The sequence below is a fragment of the Marmota monax genome, unplaced genomic scaffold (assembly GCF_021218885.2).
Source record: "Marmota monax isolate L192 unplaced genomic scaffold, Marmota_monax_Labrador192_F-V1.1 WCK01_AAM20220418_F8-fsc00287, whole genome shotgun sequence".
Lineage (NCBI taxonomy): Eukaryota > Metazoa > Chordata > Mammalia > Rodentia > Sciuridae > Marmota > Marmota monax.
The window spans coordinates 452,010-474,577 of record NW_026693334.1 but is presented as its reverse complement, the minus strand read 5'-3'; the positions used below and the strand labels follow the sequence as shown (position 1 = coordinate 474,577).

Sequence of the window (22,568 nt, the reverse complement as noted above, 5' to 3'; positions counted from 1 at the left end):
GCACAGAGAATAAAGTGTGCAGTTAAAGGAAATAAAATCCAAGCCAGCTTTCTCTCGGGATTTCTATTCTCTGTGATCAGTCATACTTTTAATGCATGTTAACTGTGCGAAAGGAATCAGGGAAACCATTGAAGTGATTAATGCCTTTGTCTGCCCAAAAGGAAGGTGCCTCTGCTTTAAGAGCCTAGTTTTATATTCACTGTGGATGGTACTTTTTCAATTGCAGTAAGGAAAATGTTTTTTCTTCTTTCTGTTGCATCATAAAATCGAAACACTTTTGAAGGAGATGGACAGAAAAATAAATGTTATGTAGTAGCATGATGTGGAGCCCTGCACATAAAATCACCATGAAGATGGACGAAAAATCCCAAAGGATGACTCAGAGCTGTGGCAGCACCTTGTCTGTGCTGGGGTTGCCCAGACACTTGATCCTGCTTTCTACTGTGGAAACAGAAGTTTCCCCAAAAGAAGAAGAAGAAGAAGAAGGAGGAGGAGGAGGAGGAGGAGGAGGAGGAGGAGGAGGAGGAGGAGAAGAAGAAGAAAGGAAGGAAGGAAGGAAGGAAGGAAGGGAGGGGAGGAGGGGGAGGAGGGAAGGAAGGAGGGGGAGGAGGGAAGGAAGGAGGAAAAAGAAAAGACTTATGAATACAAATCATGGCACAGAAAATTTCTGTTTTGGTCAGTGTGAAATCTCTTCTATAAAATCAAACAATCCTTCAGCTTTTAACTTTTAACACATCAATGGTCTATTTCTTGCTCATGCTCTGTGTTCTCTGTGGGTTGGAGGAAGTCTCTATGCCACATGCTGACTCAGGGACCCATCCTGGGCCTCAAAGGACAGACAGCTGGAAGACCTCATGCCTTCCCTCTGTGCTTGGGCAGGAAGTGAGCCCTGTCACTTCCTGCCATAGGCTCTCACATGACCTCATCTTCATGCAAGGGGAGGGCAGTGTGGCCCCCAGGGTGGCTGGAAGGAAAGGACAACTGGACTTTGCTGAGCCCCGAAGCAGCCTCTGTTGAATCAGTCATGGGTGCTGCTGTAAATAGCTGGGTGCTTAAGTGTTTCCCTCCATGATTTTGGACCATGAATGAGGAGTTAGTTTTGGAGCTAGTTGGACAGGTTCATTCAAATCCCTGCTGAATTCTTCATGAGCTGTGCAGTCAAGTTACTTAACATCACTGAGCCTTATCTCTAAGGAGGGTTATGGTGATGCAAAATGTCAGGGCTTTGGTATACAGTAAGCACTTAGCAGTAAATAGCTGTGGTGATAAAGGCATGTACTAGTATAGAGAGGGTAGTAAATCCTGGAGGATATGAGAACATTTTTTATTGTATCAGAAAAATATTTTATCAGTTTCCAGGGGCTGCCTTAACAAATTACCATAATTGGGTGCTTAAAATTTTATTTTCTCACAATTTAAGAGGCCGAGAGTTCAAACTTAGGTCATCAGCAGGGCCCTGTTCCTACAAATGCACAAGGGAAGGTGCCGTGGGTACCCTTCCAGGTTCTGAATTCTTCAACCAATCCTCAGCTTGAGGCCGGATGGCTGCACTCTCTGCCTCCCTTTTTACTTGGCCTTCTCCTCTGGTCTTCTCTCTTGTGTGAGAACATTTGTTAATAGATTCAGAGTCCTCCTAGGTAATCTAGAATGACCTCATCTGAAGATCATCAACTTATTGCATTTCAAAATCTCTTTTTCCAAGTAAGTTACCATCAATTAGTTTCAAGGTTTCTGTGTACACTTATGTTTAGAAGAGAGAAGACCACCATACATCCTTACTACAAGATGAGGGAAAATTCCAACCCCATGTAAACACATGGCATATACATGCTTAGAATGGGATCAGCCTTAAAATATGGAATAAAGTAGTGGAACAGCTTTAAATTCATAGTGCATCCTTAATAGAAACAGTATCTACTGTTTTTCAAAGATAATAGAGCATGAGGGTCATCACAGTACAGATTCTCAGCCCCACCTGAAGATTTTCTGATTCTGTGGGTTTCTGGTGAGGCCTAAAATACATGTATTTCAGAAGAGCCACAAATGATTCTGACACAAGTAAGCATTTGGATATACTCAGAATTAATATGCCTCCTGCAAATGACCATTAAGATTGATATTGACATTTACATCATTTAAAAATTATGGTTAATCAGCGTCTTACAGTATGGAAATAGCCAGGATTTTGGTTTAGATTTATTGTGGTGATTCTTGGATTTTGAGATGAGATTGCTTAATGTTAAATGTCACTTACTAAGAGAATCTGCTTTAATTTTTTTTTAATATTGATTTTAGGATTTTATTTCTATTTTAAGGGTTTGACTGTAGTTTGATGTTGCTTTTATATAATATTTTATCTTTTCAGTGCAAGAAAGAGTTTCATGGGACTGAATTTACCAATTTATCATTTCATATAGCAATTCTGTGGATAGCTCTTATTGTAAAACCATTTTTTTAGTTTGCTAATGTGGGTTGATGCAGGAGCAAGACACACTATAAAAGTCATATGTTTCTTAAGGGACTATTCTTGTATTCATTTGCGTCAATCATGGCTTTTCTGAACATTGATTTATACCAGAAATCTCTTTTTCTCCTGTCAATGTATTCAGAAGCCACCTCTAAGGTACAGATTAAAGACCTAAACTCCACTTGCTGTTAAGGAACTGATGAGCTATTCACAGAAGCTGCCAAATCAGAGGAAAAAATCTAGTGAAATGAGGGTAGAAAAATCATTCTCCAAATGATATCTGTCAGTAATTGACATTAACTTTTTTTCCAATTATTGACATAAAAAGTGGGCAGGTAGGAAAAGTCCACACATACAATGAAAGTTGTTCACATTTAGAAGCTTTAAATTTATCCATCTATTTTGTATTTAATAAATTATTCAAAATAAATCTGTTGCCACTGTGTACAATATGATTGGCATTGCATATATATGAACAACATTTTATGCTGGATTATTTTATAGATATATCATCAAGTGAGAAAGCCAGAAATGTATATTCAATTGGTAGAAAAGTGTTATTAATTTTAAATGACAATTTAAACTATAGTAATCAACTGAAAGGAAGTGTTCATAGGGAATGTCGAAGTAAAGGAAAAGAATTATTTTATCTTCTTTGTAATAAAAAGAGAGATAGTTATTTCTTCATTGGGCTACTTTACAAAGTCTATATATAACCTTATTCAGACTTGTAGTTTAAAATAACTAAAATTATGTGAGACTGCATGTATACAGAAGCTGTATTGTAAGGAACAAGTTTAATGGATTGAGATTTGTTAAAAAAAATTAAAATGAGCTGTCCTTGTGGAAATTTCTGAACAATGTCCATTTACAACATGGTAGTACCTGTGAATCAAAAGCAATATATGGCAAATGGACCAATTATGCCACTTTTCTCAGCAAGGAATTAAAGGCAGTGTCATGGAGTCAGTGTACTGCTAAGCCTTTGTGACTTGCAGTTTGGGACGTTTCTTTTCTAATCAGCGCATTATACCTGTGTGTTCTCTTTTTTGCAGTTCAGCAGAAGAGCAGTTTCATTGGCAGCCACAAGGTAAAGTATGGGCTCATGGTGGGTCCTTATGCTTACTTCCACATACAGTAAATGAGAAAACGTGACAGTGACAATTACAGTGACACTGTTGTGATAAACAAGTGGGGAGCGAAGTTCTCATTCTCTGATGCCTTCATGTTCTCCAGGGATAGGTGGAATTGGCTGGCCTTGACATTAGCCCTGGCTGTCAATTACAAGTTTATCCAATGAGAACTTCATGGAGATGATGGATTTCCCGGGAAATTTTTTGATTATTTAGTTGTAATCTCAAGCTTTTAGTGTTAATATATCACTTACTGATTCATCCTCTTCAAATATCTTATTTCAGATGGTCAAAAAGATATCGAAGATGAACTTACAACAGGTCTTGAGCTGGTGGACTCCTGCATCCGATCACTGCAGGAGTCAGGAATCCTTGACCCACAGGACTATTCCACCAGCGAAAGTAAGTCAGATGGCAGTTACAGTGGAAGACCTTCAGGACACAGCATATTGTGCCATAGTTTTTTCTGATATAATAACTATTATGCACCATATATGATAGGGCTTCTAGATATTTCTATACTTGTGTTATCCATTGCCTTCCACTCTCAACTACCTGCCCACATTATCCTATCCTGACTCCCATTAAATTAAAAAGCTCTCTTAACTCAGTCATTGACATCTAGATTTTTTCACCAGATTTTCAACATTAAGAGTAGCATATTTAATGAACTCACATGCTTGTTTAACCAACAAAATGTCTAACTTGAAATTAACAATCATACATGCTTTATTCATACAAATCATTTGTGGTAGAGATCTTTAAAATCTGCAATTATGTAACAAAATAGATATCAATTTGGTATAATGTATAGTGTTAACTAGTATTAATAATAATAATGTAATACTCAATAACTTCTTATATTCCTACACTTAATCTTGCATTACTATATTAATTTCAGTAGAATATTGAAATATTTTTTTCTTTTCATTTAATATATTTAACCAGAGAAATTGAAACAGATATAAAAATGTGAGGAATTGAAATAAGTCATTTTTTTAATAAAATGTAAAATTCTCTGGACTTATTTTAATAAAATTCTACAAAAGACTAAAAAGGAAATAATTTAACTATATCATGTTCTCATAATTCTGGTATCAAAAATAAATGAAGCAATCAATTCCTTAACTTTTAAAAAAATAAAATTGCCTCTAATATACTTCAAGATTTGTCTTATAAAAAGAAAACATAAGAATAAGATAGCATAGTTACCTTATAAACCATTTAATTTATATACTATATCATCTTCTCTGTAATTTTTATAACACCATTATTCTTTGGATAATTATCCTGTAAATATCCAGATTGATTTTTAAACCCATATCCATCCCCTTAATAGAACTCCTAAAGTAAGATGAATGATTGTTATTTTACTTATTCTCTGTATTTTATATTTAAATGTAGAATTATTACTTTTTCCCCAGAGTCACAAATATGTTTATGTTATAGGAGTAGCTGTATTTAAAATGCATTTAATTAATATTTGAACCACATGCACTCACCTTCCTAGAAAATAGGAAAGGTAGACATAGAATAGTAGGTCTTGCAGTGAAGGAGGCAAGATGGTGTATATCATTCTTCATTAATATTAGAAGATTGTTCTTCATATAAGAATAGATCATTCTTCATATAATAATGTAATCCTTTATTAAAGTTTAAACCTCCTTCTAAACTCAAAATTTAGTTTAGAGTTAAAAATTTCTAATTTTTGAGTTTAGAAGGAGGGATAACCCTTAATAAATAGAAAGCACAGAAAAAAGATAAAATAAGAGGGAGACATTAAAATGGAAGTGATAAGTATATCAACTTAGTTATGTGTAAGTGCATTGAATTCACTAATAAGGATTATAATTCAAATTTGAAGTTAACAAAGATAACATACTTATGTGACATTTATAAGAAACACTTTTGGTGAAATTATTGTTAAAATTAAAGGACTAGACAAAATAGTGCCAGCAAATGCAATGAATGCAAAAAGTGGAATTGGAAGAATATTGTGAGGTCAAATGGAATATATCATGGAGCACTGATCAGAGTCAGAGAGGAGCTAGGTAGTGAAACTGTCTTACCTCTAAGGATATGCTAGAACAAAGGAGCGTAAATGCACTGAACAATATAGAACCTGAGTTCTAATATTAAAGCTAAAGAGGCTGATGGAAAATATTGCTGTAGACACTTCAATGCTCATTCAGAAAGAATGCTACAAGAAAAAGCCACAGAAAGTCGGAAATTAAAACTAACAAATCAGTGTATTAAATAAATTTTCAAATTTTAGTCATTGAATGATACTAATTTGTTTGTATATGCCCAGGGAATATTGACAAAAAAGTGATCAGATCCTGGAAGATAAAGACAATTACATAGAAAGGCTATATTACTTGATAATAATGCACGAGAATTAAAAGTGAATAAAAAGGGGCTGGGGATATAGCCCAGTTGGTAGAATGTTTGCCTCGCATGCATAAAACCCTGGGTTTGATCCCCAGCACCACACACACACACAGAGAGAGACAACAACAACAACAAACAAACAAAAAACCAAATTGAATAATAAAATAATAAGCAAAAAATAAGTAAAAAACAGAAAACATACTTCTGGATATCTACTGAATTATAAGCAAAAAAGAAATTGCATACAATTTAGAATGCAAATAAAAAGGAACATTTTATAATAAAAACTGAATCCAGATGAAATCTAAATTTTGTTATTTAAAAAGTAAGACAAAATTTAAAGGAATGTTGTGCTTATTTTGGGAAATCTTATAAAGAGCCAAATAAAGTTTTAAAAATCAACAAAATGAAATGATAAAAGTAAATTCAGCTGGGTGCAGAGGCACATGCCTGTAATCCCAGCTGCTCAGGAGGCTGAGACAGGAGGATAACAAGTTCAAAACCAGTCTCAGCAAAAAGTTAGGTGCTAAGCAACTCAGTAAGACCCTGTCTCTAAATAAAATACAAAATAAGACTGGGGATGTGGCTCAGTGGTCCAGTGCCCCTGAGTTTAAACCACCCCCCTCCAAAAAAAAAAAAAAGTAAATTCAAAGACAAGGTAATGCAAAATAAAATAGAAGAGATAAATAAATGGCATAGAAAAATAAATAAACAGAATGGGTAAATATATGAATTTTTTAATTAAATGCCAGAAGATAATACCAAGCTTTCCTAGGTGAGAAGCTCTGCTACACCTGAGGAAAATGGAGAGGATTTAGCTTTCACTTTAGTTTTCCTGTAATATAAATTCAGAAGTCACCTACAGTGCTGGGCTGTGGTTCAGTGATGAAGGCTTAGAGGTTTGGGGCCCTGGCTGAGTCCCCAGTCCTGTCATACCAACTAACAAAAGTCACCTCAAATGACGTATCTTCATCACAGGGAAGCTAAATGCTTTGGTAGAGCTTTTTCCAAATATATGTGGTAACTGTTGAATTTTTGTTTTTCAGAAAGATTATTTTCTTTGTATTATTGTATACAGAATTACTTGAAGACTGATATAGGATTTTAGTTCATTATTCTTTTTTTATAAGTTCTTGCATCCAGGTTGAAAGAAAGGAAAAGAAACCAAACGAAACATATAAACCAAAGAAATTGCCACGTAATGAAAGCCCTACCCCAAAACCCTGCAATGGGGCTTGGAACCACAGTGAAATAGAGAATATGGTTATCCTTCAGAAACATTCTCAACTTTTTCAGTCACTTTCAGACTGAAGTAGCTGAGTAACATTTAGAGAAATAATTTGAAAATATTGGGTAGATAGCATCATTTTGGAGATCAATATTGCCAATTTTAAGTGTTCATAAGGCTATAAAATAAAAATCTCAATTGCTCTGTGTTTCAGTTAGAGTCCAGATGGGATATAGAGAGTCTACACACAAAAAAAAACTTAACTGAAGAGAACTGAATTAAGGAACTCTTTGCACAGGAATGGGCGAGATTAAGGGAACGCAGTGAATGTTGAGATTCACGGGGTATAGCAATGACCAAAAAAATAAAAGCCCTCACCACCCTCACACATGGAGGGACCACTGGTGCCCGCAGAGTTGAGAAGAATGGAGGCTGCAGGAGAAGGACTTTCCTAACTTCCTCCTCTCCTGGCCCCTAGTTTCCTTTCTGGGCCTCCTATTGGCCAAACCCAAGCAGCAGAGGCCAGAGAGCAGGGCATTGTTGCTGAGAGGATGGCCAGACAGTGAAGTGCCAAGTGAGGGGATTAATCAGCATGAATCTCTGCTAAATAGTAGAAGCATGCACCATGTGTGTCCTTGTCTGGAGGCATAGCAAGTAGATATGCAGGGGCTCCTTGACACTCTCCAACTAATTAGAGAAAGCGCATCAGATGCTGCTGGTCCCTTGTGATTATTCAATCAGTGGCTTCATTAAGCTGGAACAGTCATGAACTAGCTAATGCTAAATCGGGCCTGGCACCCTGCCCTTGAGAACCAGTCCCTTAATCCTAACTCAGAAGGGACTCAAACAATGCTAAATACGTCTAAATCAAGCCCGAAAAGAAAATACTAAAAGGGAAAGCAATCTCAATCCCTAGGCACATCGTACTTAATTTGTTGTATTTAAAGCTTTTACAATTCTTCTTTCTGAGGTCCGGTTAAAATAAATTTTGAAGCATAGTAACCCTGTCTTCTTGACCCTGAGGCAAGTGCTCTGCCATCCTGACTTTATGAGGTCGTACACCTATAAAGGTTTTGCTGTACTTTAGTGTTTTTTAAAAATGCCATCTTAACAGAATGTAAATCGTGTATACAGCCTTTGGCTTCCAACACTTTTTCATGACTGCCGGCTGCGTAATTTCAATTCTAACAAATATGTGTCACTGAGTCACTAGGAGAATGTTTTCAGAAATTGCAGTTGTTTTACTGAAACAAAACAAAGCCCACACATCGGCAACAAAGACAATTTACTGGCAGAACTTGCACCCATCAGCTTCTCACATAATGCATAGGTTGGCCTCACCTGACACGGACCAAATAATTTATTTAAATTCAGAGATAAGCATGATTGCATTTTGACCAATAATTAACACATTATTATCATCAGTCAAAAATCAGAAATACAGAAAAATCAGAAATATGAAGAACAGCTTGGGGAAAAGGACTTACATATTTAGCCAGAAATGTGTTTAATATTATATTTCAAATGCTAATTATTTCTGTCTATGGCATATTAATAAATTGAAATTATACCATATTTTAGATAATTTTATTATTCAACAGGAAGAAAATCTTGGAAGCTGATATGTTCTAAACATTATGATAAAAACCTACATTGTTTTGATTTTTAAACCAGCATTTATTTTTAAATCAGGAATCAATTATATAGGTTACCATTTGAGCAGGTGGAATCCAAATAGAATAATCATATGTAATTTGGTGGAAGCAAATATATCATTCACTGTGGATTTACAAACTATCATTTTCATTTAATTATTGGGAATATACTTAGTTCATAAGAGACTCTGAAAGATCAGGTTATTAAAGTGCTATAAAATATTACTCTATATATCCCTATGTAATAATAATATTGAAAGTGAGAGACCTTCTGTGAAGTGCCTGTTTTCATAATTCCTGCAAAGTACAACACCAAAGAATGCAGAAGTAGTCTAGGCGTATAAAATTTTTATAAAAATTATAGTAATCAAAAATGAGAAGTGTATAAATCAAATTGGTCAGAATATAGAAATCATGGTCAGAGGAAATGGGCTGCTTTGTTTGCTTTGATTTCTGTTGTGTTAGAAGCTGTGTTCTCACATGGACCCAGTAGGGTGGAAAACTCTGGAAAGGGGTAGAAGCCCTAGATTCAAGTTCCCTCACTCCCTGAGTAGCCACAGACTGTCACCTGACCTCTGGCGAGCCTTCATCCTGGAACTGTGTCTGTTTGAGTTACTTGTCCAGTCTCAGATTGCTCCTTCCATTTGAAATCAGTTTATCATATGCTTCAATCCAGGCATGTGAAATCCAAACCTGATGGTAGTCCTTCTAGAATTTGGTCACCGTATCCAGGTCTAGGGTTGCCCAAGGCTTCGTTCGTCCACTTGATTCTGTTGCAATTCACTGGTACTTACTTGCGCAGCCACCTTTACTGTTTGACGCCAATAGGAAGTTAGTGGTGGTGGTGGGGGCGGGGGAGTGGAAGTCATGAGCAAAATCACAGAGAAAACACAAAGATAGCTCATAGAAAGAAAGAAAACCTTTCAGGAAGCTGTAATTATCTTCTCTTTCTACTTGATTTTCAGCTAATGTTCAATTTCTTTTTCTTAGATTTAACTTAGATTTCCTTCTATCACAGAGACATTTAAGGAGCTTGTTATACTTTCTCTAAAGAGGTCACCAGCTCAGCGGCAAAATTGGGAGTTGAAGGGACCGGCAAAGGCATACTGGAGAAGGAACTCCTTATCCATTGCCTACACAAGAGAGAGTTATACAAAGTTCCCATTAAACACATCAGCTGGGATTAAGCCCCAAGATTAGTCTCTGGTAAAAAAAATTCTGGTTTTGAAATTGCAGAGGCACCATAGATGCCCAGCATATAAATGTGAGGAGGTACCCAAGACTCTTTCAGGGACCCTCAAAATCAAAGGATCTTCACAATATTGAGGTTACTAATCTCTTCTTGCTTTTTCTCGAGCAAATGCTCAGGTGTGTTTGTTGAGAGAACCCATGGTGTGTGACAGCACCAGTGCTCTCTGACAGTTAAGGAAACATGCTGCATGTTGTTCTGTTGTTTTTTTTTTTAACTTTTCCAATAAATAGCATTATGTAGAACTCACATTGATAAAAGCTCTCAGGATCTTCAATAATTGTTAAGAGTACAAAAGAGTTATAAGACAGGGAAGTTTGAGGACCACTAGGGTAAACATCAAAGGGCCAAGAAAGTCTTCATTGTGAAAAGATGTATGTCCAAGACACATAAATAAAATGTGATTAAGTGCACAAGCAAGTCATGTGGATATGAGGGAGTAAGTGCCCTTCTTGCCCAATCAGCAACTGCTTTGTGAACTCATGTCATCCCGTTAATCAACTGTGGCATTTGCTAAAGTTAGCTTCTAAGTTTTGTTTTCTTCAAGACAGATTTATGTTACTTCTCTATTTCTCCCAACAATGATTGATAATGAGAAATAGGAATCTACCTTCATCAGCTCATTATTTTACAAAGAAATATATAAAGATTTTTCTTCTCTGTGCAATGTTAATTCTTTAATGATCAATAATCTGGAGACAAATTTTTATAAGGAAATAGTTGGGAAACTGGAGTAACTATAAAAACATTATTTGTTATATTATCACCTACAACCCTATGAGAGTCCGTAAGACTCTTCAGTTACACATTTTGAACTATAAAGTTATACATTTGACATTTGTCTTTTCTGGTAACTGCCATTTTGCTCAGTTTCCCCCCTTGAATATAGATCTAAAGAAACAGTGAGATGCTACATATTGTCAGCACATGACCAATCTTAACTTTATTCATTTCAAATAGTCAAACTTGAAAAATCATACTAATTAAGTCAATAGCATTGGTTGAATCTAAATCAATTTAAAATCCAAATGGGTGATTCTGTGTTCCTGGGACCACTAAAGTTTTAATTTTCACCTAAAGCATTATGCATGGAAAGCAACTGATCAGATGAAATAGGTATTCTGGAGACAGAGACATAGAAATTAAATTTAAGAGCGCACCTGCTCAGAGAACAGCCACATTGACTGTAAGCTTCCTTGCATAACAAGCCCCTTGAGCTTTCCCCTCAGTTAATTTTTGGAATCCTAGATGGCTGCACCACTATTTTCAGGCAACCTCCTCAGTGGAACTCCTGCAAATGAGCTTTATAAGTTACTAATGAAGCTCAGGAGAAAACAACTAGCTTACCACCACCAGCCGCCTCTTATTCCAAGTAAGTTTGTAAATTGACGAGTTCTTCCAGAATCCATAAAAAATAAACTGCTGCTGTAAATGAAGCTGATTAGTGGCACAGTTTAAGCAGAGTCTGTATTTTTTACTCTTCAGAGTGAATTTGTGGTTAGATAGAACTAAAGTGCTCTGAACTGATTTAAATTTGTCAGTAATCTTACAAATAATCAACAGTTTTTCTCATTGATTTTGTAATTTATAATAACTGCTTCGATACAATCACCACAACTTATTTCCTTTATCCTTACCTAGCATCGTCTATGAAATATGTTCCCTTTCTCTGTATTTGACATTACTCAAATAATTTACTCTCATTTAAAAAATAATAATAACCTTCAAATCATTTTTAACCTTCCACAAAGAGTAGGTAGCAAGAGGGTAGCAATGAATGTAAATTGCTCGTCAGTGATAGAGGTGTGTGGATCCTGGTATGCTCATTTTTCATGGCCTACCTAAAAATGTTTTTAAATCATTTTGAAAAAATCAATTTAACCTAAGATTAAATAATGTAACTGTACTTCCTAATGGCATAAATTTAACCAAAGCTGATCTTTGAGATGTCAGCCCTGAACATGTGCCTCTCAATCTGTGTGTTTAGATTCTTTTCGTTATCCTGAATTAGGGTCCTCATAAACATCCCCTTTGTTCCTAATCAAGATGCTACCCAACTCTACTACCTGATTTTGTTGTTGTTGGGGGCTTCTTGTTGGTGCTAAAATAATCCACTAGACGTCCCCTTATTCTTATGGCCCTGGCTTCCTCTACTGATGATTCTGATGTCTATACCTCTGCCCTAAAGGTTCATTTACTTAGAATCAAATCAAATGGATCTGCTTTCATCCTCCCATAATCAGTAATTTCTGGAAATTTACTGAAGATCTAGAGAGACAAAGCATGTCAAGTTCTTTTAGACCCAGTATTAAAATCCAGTGGGGTTCCTTTCTAGTAACAGTGCATGCATCTTCTCCTCCAACTCCATCCCTGAAGAAGTAAGCCTGTCCATCCCTGGACATCAAGTGCCCACACACACATCTCTTGCCACTTACTACTCTGAAAGCACAGATATGCTCTTTCGTTTCCTATTAATCATGTTCAAGACTGATGTCCAACTTAAAGGAGACCAGAATCAGCAAGTCTGAGCAAACCCCTGAAGATGTGCGGAAACAGAAGCCATGCCCTGCCCGCATGCTGTCTGCTGCATTATCTGAAAAGAAGTCCCTCTGGGTGGCAGAAAACTCTGGGCACCACTGCAGTGTGGATGGGTCCCCCTTCCAGGGATGAGACACTCCCACTCTCCTTTTATCTACTTATCTACTGAGTTCCCACAAGTGCTTCTCTTCCTAGGTCTCTGGACTACAGGCCTTCCTGCCAGCCTTGGTGCTCTCCTTCCTCAGTGACTGCAGCTTTTCTTTCCCTGCACAGCAAGAAATTCCTGATCTCTAGGCTCTCCTGCCTCTGAACACACTATTCTTCTGTTCTATTCCCTAAGTGTCTATAACCTCTGCTTTCATCCTCTTTTCTTCCTCCCCAATTTCCTGTTGCCCTGTAATGCTGTGCACAGGGCCTCTGTTCAACAGTTAAAATTCCTTGGAGTCTGATCTTTCAGAGTGTTAAGGTAGCATGGCAGGGGAGGGTTCATTTTCCCTAGGCAATCAAGCATCAGGACTGGCTGCCTGGAGGTGGTGACATTTAAAAAAACACTTGAAGTTTGGGAATGAGTTTTGAAATTTTCAGAGAAAGAAATTTCAGACGAGGGGAATAGGAAAATCTTTCACTGGATGCCAAAAGAGTTTAATTTTTCATTGCTTGGCTCTGACACTAGGTGCTTGTTTGTTTGTTCTATTTTTACCAAAAGCAGGCCATTTTAATGAACGATGCGTTCTATGTCTCCTTTGCAAATTGAAAGCTTAAAGAATATTGAAAGTAAACAATAAGTGATGTATGGGATGATGCTTTAACAAGATTTTCAGGAAAAACAAATCCCAATCAAGGTTTTATTATTATCAGACCATGTGGCTATGTAATTAGATGAGTAGATGATAATAATAATAACTGACATTCACATTGGAATTTATATTTTTCCAAGTGCTTTCACAGCCATTATCTCATTTAGGTGCTCAAATGTAGAGATAGTAAAATGTGCAGGGACAGAATAATGTTAAGGACATACAATCTGAAGCCAGCATGCAGTGTTTGAACCCCATGCCCACCACTAACTGTGGGCTCAGCTAGAGGGACCCTCAGTGCCTCCAGCATCAGAAGGAATGGCAGACGCTTCTGCACTGGGATGTGTTAAAAGTCAACAGGGTAGGAGTTGCCCAGGACAGTCCCCGGAACTTAGTAAGTACTCAGTCCCTGTTGGCTGGTTTTACTGTGACCTCCACCACTATGGTCATCACCCTCTCTGCCTACATGAACCTGAAGGAGGACTAGGGCCCAGGTCTGAAAGCATCTAGTCCTGGTTTATATTTTTTTTACCCCCAACATATACCAGTCACTTCATTAGCATGACCATGACTTAAAAATGCCATATTGGAGGCCTTGGGCATTTTCTGTATTATTACACAGTGTGTCTTTTTATTACACTTTACTGTATTCTGGGACAGAAACTTAGGTAAAGCCAGCAAGAATTAATACTTCAGATAAAGTCTGCTTTTAAACTTGTGCAAACAGATCCAGTGCACATGGTCATGGAAACTAAAATATCTAGTTAATTGGATCAAAAGAAACGGTGTATTATAATGTCTTTGTTTATATGACCTATAAGTGGGTCTGGATTTTTATGTAAACGTTAGTATTTTGGCCTCTACATTCATTGAAGTAGACTTTGTTCCCCTGGTGGTAGACAGCAAGCTCCCCAGCTAGCACCTGAAATCTCCAAGCAGCAGTTTGCTGGGAAAGAACCGTAATCTGAGGTGTGAAGAGTTCTTCTATGAACAAGAGGTCCTCCATTCAAGAAATACTTTTTCAGCCCTAACATGTTGTTGTGTGTATATTTGTGAATTCAATAAATGTGCTTGACCTTAGATAACAACTCCTGGACTTGGAGACAGAAGACCAAAATCTAAATCTCATCTTTAAATTATCACATGTACAACAGCAGCTGATAGCTTAACCTCTCTTTGCTTCTGTTTATACCTGTAGGATTAATGAAAAAGATAAAAGTATAATTTTGTTTGCAAGTTGTTGTGTTTTCTCTAATCAACTAGTGTATTTGAAAACCTATTGAGGCCAAAATATTTTACTAGAGATCCTTTTCAGGGGGGAAATGCCATGGTGGTATGCACCTGTGATCCCAAATAATCTGGAAACTAAGGAAGGAGGATCTCAAGTTGGAGGCCAACCTCAGCAAGGTAGCAACAACCTGTCTCAAAATAAAACACTTACCTAGCATCACGAGGCCCTGGGTTCAATTTCCAGTACATCAAATAAACAGTTTTAAAAAGGTACTTTGCCCAGCAGCTCAGGAGGCTGAGGCAGGAGGATCATGAGTTCAAAGCCATCCTTAGCAATTTAGTGAGACACTAAGCAACTCCAAGAGACCCTGTCTCTAAATAAAATACAAAAATATTTTTAAAAAATAAAAAAGGACCAAGAATATGGCTTAGTGGTTGAGTACTCTTGGGTTCAAAATCCCTGGTACCAAATAATAATAATAATTAATAAAAAGGTACTTTGCTTCATGTATGTTCTTAAGTTAGTGGGATCAACTATATAGTTTCCTTGAGATCTTTCCTCTGCTCAGTGGGAGATAGTGAGTTTTCATCAGACCTAGGACAGAAGAGTGTCCTGAGCATTATCACTTTGTCTGTAAATGGTGTGACCTCCTCTCCTTTAAAAGGTCAGTCTTTTTGAACAGGTCCCTGGGCTCAGGTACAAGGACTTTGAAGTGATGGGATAAGTCCAGGATGGTCAACAAAGTCTTTGCAACCCCTCAGATGGATGTTCTGAAGATGTACGTGCCAGAACATGGCTTCGCTTTCTCCCACCTAGAAGGGCTTCATGACTCACTGTAGCTCACAGTTCAGGTTTCTCTGGAAGCAACCAATTGCACTAAGACAACATGTCCTTTCCCCAGCTAGAATCTTAACACCCAGCCTCTCCCTCTTCCCTACCACATCTTCCACATTAGCCATTTCCAGCTCCAACAGCCTGATTTACCTCTAGCTCAAGCAAGAACTGATGTAAACTCAAAAGTTCTGGAGAAAAAAAAATAAAGTAAAAAACTATAAATGCTTTTAAAATCTTTGGCACATTTGTATTTTCTACCTCAATGCACAGTAATGTTGATAAAACTAATTGAGAGTTAGTTATATGCAAATTTTACTCCCATTATAAAGTAATTAAGAACTGTCCTATCGTTTTAACCTTTTTCATATTTTCATACATCTATGCTTTTCAAAACTGGAATGAATAAATAGGGTTGAATCAGTACCTAGTGAGCAGTGGAAAGAATCATTCTCAAACTCACCCGCAGCTTGCTATTGTCCCTGCGGTTCTGTCCTTGCCAGGTGATGTCAGTGTTGTAAAATGATGATCTATTGCTCATTGTCGCAATTACCTTTGTCAGAGCACATCTAGACTTCAGCACTTGAGATGTTTGAACAAAATAATGAAATAGAGAATCTTGGTTTGTTTTCATTGAGTATTGATCAAATACATAGCTGATTCTACAACAGACGATCAGATTTGATTATTCCATGACATATTTTTTAGAAGCAAATTAATTTAATTGAATTTTTTTTTAAAAGGGACTTTACATTGTCATCTAAAACTCCTGCCAAGCATCATTTGTAGGTTTCTGGAGATAATTGTTTGAACCTATTTAGAATACACAGAATTATTTTGCTTGCTAACTACATATCAAGAAAGTTCATCAGAATAAATTCACAATCTAGTCGAAAGGCAAATAATTAGGCATGCACCTATTTTCCTTTATAGACTCCGTTAAAATACATAAAATTAAAGATCATATTTTACTTCATCCTATCGACTTTTGTGAAGTCTGTGTACTGCTGCGTGTCTGCTGTAACCTTCATTGCCTTTGAGATGTATTATTGTGGGGAAGATGGCGTGGCCAGTACAGACTATTATGTCCTCAATGGACTGTCCTGAAAGAAATAGCCCATGGAAGCCACAGTGGGAAGCTGCCCATTAGCAGGTACAATGGTCACCATTAACCTGAAAGGGCCTTTGCTCTTCACCATAGCTCACTCTTCTCCATTAGGATGTGACCTTCATCAGGGACCAAGGGTAGCACCCGTGGCCAAAATCCATCACCACCCTGCCAGTGCTGACTTCCTCCTCTTCCCTATGGGTAGTCCTCATGTGCCAGGGTCCTCAACAGTGTCCCCTCCCTTGCCTCCCAAAGGCTCTCCCATATCTCAGCAGATACATTGCCAGGACCTTTAGAGAACTCCCCTTGCTGCTGAGCCTGGCAGCTTCCACTGCAGCGATGGAGACATGTCCCTGGCATCCAGAATGAGATTCTGAATGCATCTCTCTCCAGAGACTTGTGTATCTGACCATTAGGCCTGCAATACCTTCAATATGCATTAAATGGTTTTTGTACAGACTATTGGAAACTTAACCATCTGGTATATACTATTTTCTTGGGACTATATGCTTTAAATTAAAAGAAAAAGAATTATAGCTGTACTTTTGTTATGCCCTTTATAATGAAGTTGGAGATGAATGGAAACATTTCTGTTTCCTTGTTTGACTTTTTTTTTTCCCAGAAACTACATCACTTACAAAATACCAAGTCTTTTTTATATAAGCTAATTGCCTTATTATTCAATATCCTGTGCTTTTAAAAAACAAAGGATCTATATGTTGTTTAGAAGTTCCACCAGAGAATCAAAAGGAAAAGGAAAGACTTAAATGGCAAAGTTCACGTGCATAAAAACAATGTGTTCTCTTATGCAAGACCAGTCTGTCTCATGTCAAATCTAGGCTGTCACTTACCTTAAAAAGGAATAAATGGAAAATGCTCATGCTTATTAGAAATGATGCTACTGTCTAAAACAGACAAAGGAGGGGACCAAGGATGGTTTAATGGGTAGAGGACAGGCGATGTTATATTATTACCATTCATCAAAAATGCACCTTTGTTCCATGTTACAAAGAAACATGAGAAAACTTGGATGGCTTATCACACTCCTCTTACCTCGGCTCCCTCTTAAACACACAATGCAAACTAGCAAGTACGTTTCTGTTCCCCGATGCTCCTCTTAACACTCAAAGTGAGTATTAAATTTGATTTTTGAAAATTTGCCTGAAAAGAAAGTGGGTAAACCCTTGCAAGGATCCTATCTACACAGAGCATAAAAAAATAACACACCATTTCATATGAAATGGTAATTAAATTATGAGGCCAGGACCTGATTCTCATTTATTCATCCCTTGTATTATCAACCATGTTAGCGGCACCAATTTTAACACTGTGTCTTCTCTTTGTTCTCCTACTGAGCGATGCTGTGATGGCAGAGATAACTAGTTATCAGAGATTATGTGAGATCAGGGTGAATTCTACATTGTATGAAGAGCTATTAATATTTTAAACACAATCTACCCTTCTGGCAATGAGGTATTACATCACTATTTATACAATGGAATTTGTCACTGATTGGAAGGTTTCAAGTGTTATAGCATCTTGATCATTATCTGGGAGATGTAATTATATTAACACAATTAATATGTACTGAAAGCTAGACTTTTACATTATTTCATATGTTTCTGATATTGTATGATCCAGAAATAACTACTTGATTAACTAATTTCTCCAATTAGAAGTGTCTCTATGTAGGTCAGGATGAGATCATTTGAAAAATCTACTCCTTTGAGAACTTTTAAACTGCCAAAAAAAAAAAAAAATCTCATTTGTGAGCTAAAGTCGAATTATATGGTCATTTTAGTTCTCAGAATTCAAAGCATAGATGGCTGGAATCATGTGCATGTGATAATTCTAGGCTACTCTCAATAAATAATACATGTCATTTCTGCTTCACTGAGACTGTCACTGACTGCTTTAAATGACTTTCAATGCAGGGCCCAGCCTGCTCTCCCAGAGTGCACTTCAGCTCAATTCCAAACCTGAAGGGTCTTTCCAGTATCCGGCCAGCTACCATAGCAACCAGACTCTGGCCCTGAGTGACACAGCCCCTTCGCAGCTCCCAGCCCGAAGCACTCAAGCCCGAGCTGGGGGCCAGAGCTTCAGCCAGGTATGTGATCTTTGCTGTATTGTGTCGGTGGGCTCCTAGGGAACAGGTAGAGATGACGTGTGCAAGGGATGTGGTGACCCAGCTTGCCTTTCAGATATCCCATAACTTAACAGAAGATCCCCTTGGTGCTGTGAATGAAGGAAGGGAGTAGTAAAGTGCACTTGTAAAGTAACACTGGAGATTCAACGTGTCTTCTTTAGGAATATCTGTGAGTTGCTCTTGCATGCTGCATATATTTAGCTGCATGAATATGCAAATGGGCTTTGAGTTGCTGTATCCATGTCTATATGTAATGGAAGTATAATATATGCTCTGAATTTGTCAGTGCTCCTGGAAAAAAACCCTGAGCATTTTTTTTTTCTCTTAAAAAAAAAAAAAAAAACAAGAATGCAATTATTCTTTGTGGTTAGTCTTCTCAAGGAACACAGTGTAAATGTGTAATCGAGTATATGGAACTATTCTGTAGATAATTGTAATTAGTTTAGGAATAGTTACACTTTGTTTAGTATGGTTTTGAAGTGTTCCCTTAATGTTTTCTTTAAGGCATGGGCTTGTTCTTATACTTTGACTGCATAAATTTATTAGCTGCCTTCAAAACCAATGCTTGGTTAAAAAAAAAGAAAGAAAGAAAAGAAAAGAAAGAAAGAAAGAAAGAAAGAAAGAAAGAAAGAAAGAAAGAAAGAAAGAAATCAGTACCAACCTGGAAATGATTTCCAGAAAAAATGTATGTGTTGTAATACATATATGTAGCTAATATTTGGGTTTTGATGATTTTGTGGTACAAGGTATGTTCTATCAATTCGCCAGAGTTAATGTATCAGAGGGCTATCTTGTATATTGCAATTTTAAACTTATTTTCAGTGGCATAATGCACATTTTAAATTCTTTAAAATGTTGGTGGACCTTTATTTTATTCATTCATTCATCTGTAGTGCTGAGAATCAAACCTAGTGCCTCACACATGCTAGGCAAGTGCTCTACCACTAATCCACCACCCCAGCCCCAATATAATGCACTGTTAATCTCTGTGCTTTTACTGCTAGAATGAAGGACCCCCCTCCCCAGTCACCTTGTTAGCTGACATTTCTCAGGCACCACCTCTGCCTCTATCTTACTGGCCCCACTACCCATCACCAGCCCCTGTAATCCCCAGGTCTTTATCTTCTGTGCAAATGTCTTCTTGTTATTCTTCCCTATGTACTCCCAATGAAACAGAAAGCTGCCTGAGGACAGGACCTTCTCCATCCTTGTACCAGTAGCCCCTAGCAATCCTCATGAACACAAGAAATGTCTGCAGAGAGGCAAGAGGCAAGGAAAATTAGAATAGCCTACTGCAGGCACAGTCAGCTGCTCATTAATGTGACATTAACATTACTGAAACACATATTGAAAACTGTCATTGCACTACAATTATTAAAGTCAGATGATTTTCTCGGCAATATTATTAGAAACAGGACTGCCTTCTTCCAGCAACGCCCTTGTCCACGAGTAGCTTTGCCCCTTTTACCTTCTTGTGATGCTAAGCTACAGGAAAGTGGATAAAACACAGTCAACACTGGGACAAAAGCCTGTCCTTCCACCTCACAGGAAAAGTATACTTTAGGGTTTAATCATAGAGTGTTACTAAGCTGTAAAGATATCAAAAATGTGTATTTGAAGTCACCAGATATAGCTCAAAGGTGCCAATGGATGTGAATGCTCAGAGAGAGAACTTAAGTTTGAGGCCAAGGTTACTGGTATACTCTCCTACTTGGCAGATGGGTAGTTTGAACAAGTCTGAATATTCCAAACAAGGAGTCAAAATGTACTTGACAAGCAGAGCAGAGAGTGTTGCTAAAAATCTGAACTATTTCTATAGCTCCAGGTGGTGATGGCACCATGATTCACTCTAGTTGTGCACAGCAGTGTGAAAGCCATTTTTTTTTTATTGAGTCTCTGACAGGACCTGTGACTTGAAAGTAATTTCAGAGAAATGTTGAAACAGTAGGCCAGAACTTTCACTCCACATTCGGAGTTATGTCCTTGGAAGAAGGGAGGCCATGTCCCACTCCAATAATGTCTGCATTGTTCTACCATGGAGTGGTTTTGAGAATCCTGTGATACTTTCTTTTCAGATCATGAATGGCATGAAGTCTTTCCTTTAAGGCTAGGTTCATTTTTAGAGTGTCTTGTAGTTGTAAAGTGATACAAGGGCTGGTGAAATGCCAATTAATACTAGCAGATGCCCAGCCTAGTGACCGAGGTCAATAGTCAGTCAACACAGATGCATTTTATATTTTCATTGCTGTTGTTTAAAAAAAATGTCTTTCTAAAATAAAGCAAATGGTTTTCTGACTCTCAAATCATATCTGAATGCAGTTTCAAAGGAATATCATAAATGTTCGAGATTCTAGTTTTACTTTTGTAAAAGCTCTAGTTTATCCACTATAATAAATGTTTACTGAGGGGCCATCACCAAGCTCTCTGATCAGCCCTGGTGATGCATGTCATCTGTATTGCCCATTGATTCCATTCCAGGGAAAAACTACAAGTCACAAAAATTGCCATAAAATACTAGTTATCTTGTATTACTCCCAACTAACACCCTTAAAAGTGGATTCTCAGACTCTGGGAGAAGTTCATAAAGCTGGGTTGGAGGAGAGCAAGTGTCCAGCCCTTCCCACCAGCCCTGTCTGGGAATCAGCATGAGCAGTCACAGCTCTCTTTCTCCACACCTGGCTCTCTGCTCAGCCCAGCTGCAGGCTCCTACTGGCTCTGCAGATTATCACTGCATCCCTAGCTTCTTCCTCCAAGTCAAACTGTGCCTTTGTGGGGGCTCCTTTGAGGAGCCTCAATCAAAACAGAGGGGCTCTTCCAGTTATATTCATATATCTCTGGGTTATTCTTTGAAGCATATAATATATTTATTGTGTGTCCAATGATGCCGGGAGGCCATATGGTTGGCATGGAGTAGCACATTCTAGCAGCAGGGATGGGGCTTCAGAAAATGAACAGAGTGGATGAGCAAACTGCCTAGTATATTGGAAGGTGATAGTTTCTATGGGAAGGAAATAGACTTGCAATGAGGTAAGCAAGATTCAAAGGACGAGGTGGAGTGTGACACAATAGGAGACCCTGTAGAGAAGATGTTTGGGCAAAAATGTGTGACTCTCTGGGGTACAACAAATGCAGTGGTTGCCATATGAGCAGTCTGGTAAGTTGACAGGACAACTAGAAGAAGGTGTGGGAGTTGGCAGGGTGATGAGAGAGATAGGTGGTCATTGTGAGGGCTTGGCTTCAACTTGGAGAAAGGTGAGGAGAATTCTGAGTGGAGGAACAGTGTGATCTGCCTCATGCAATAAAAGCATTGCTCTGCCTTAGCACATGTCATATCCTATAGCCACTTGCAGGGAAGTTTATTTCTTCCCATCAGGTTGCCTCAATGCAAAAGCTATTCTCCATATCCCCAGGAACTCACCCAGAGTTCACCAGATATCCATCAGGATCCTCCAGCATCCGTCAGATTGTTTATAATTATGCAGCCAGGGTTGTGCAGGAGCAGGTCAGAAGATTAAGAGGTTGGCCATCCTGCAGGTTTTGCTGCTTCTCCTCTTGCGAAATGTCCTATGGATTGTGTGCAATTCTGAGTATACAACTTCTGTCATAGAGGAGCCACTCTAAAAAGGTGGGTTTCTCCCCATGTGTACACATAAAATAGTCTCACCAAGCAGTTCATCCCTCAAAGAAACAAAATACACAAGAAATGTGAGAGTGTACATCTGTAGGCAGAACACTGGAAAAGTAGTACAGGAGCCTCAAGATATTTAAACCATTTGCATGTTCTTCAGCAGAAA

At 37.8% G+C, this 22,568-nt stretch overlaps 1 protein-coding gene across 1 annotated transcript in view; it reads left to right on the top strand.

Annotated features, from left to right (window-relative positions):
• The window catches only part of Ctnnd2 (catenin delta 2), an 818,473-nt gene that overhangs the window by 438,527 nt on the left and 357,378 nt on the right, over positions 1-22,568 (top strand). The window contains 3 exon segments of the mRNA XM_058583219.1: positions 3,523-3,557; positions 3,886-4,002; positions 18,563-18,735. Coding sequence (XP_058439202.1) covers positions 3,523-3,557; positions 3,886-4,002; positions 18,563-18,735 — 325 coding nt within the window.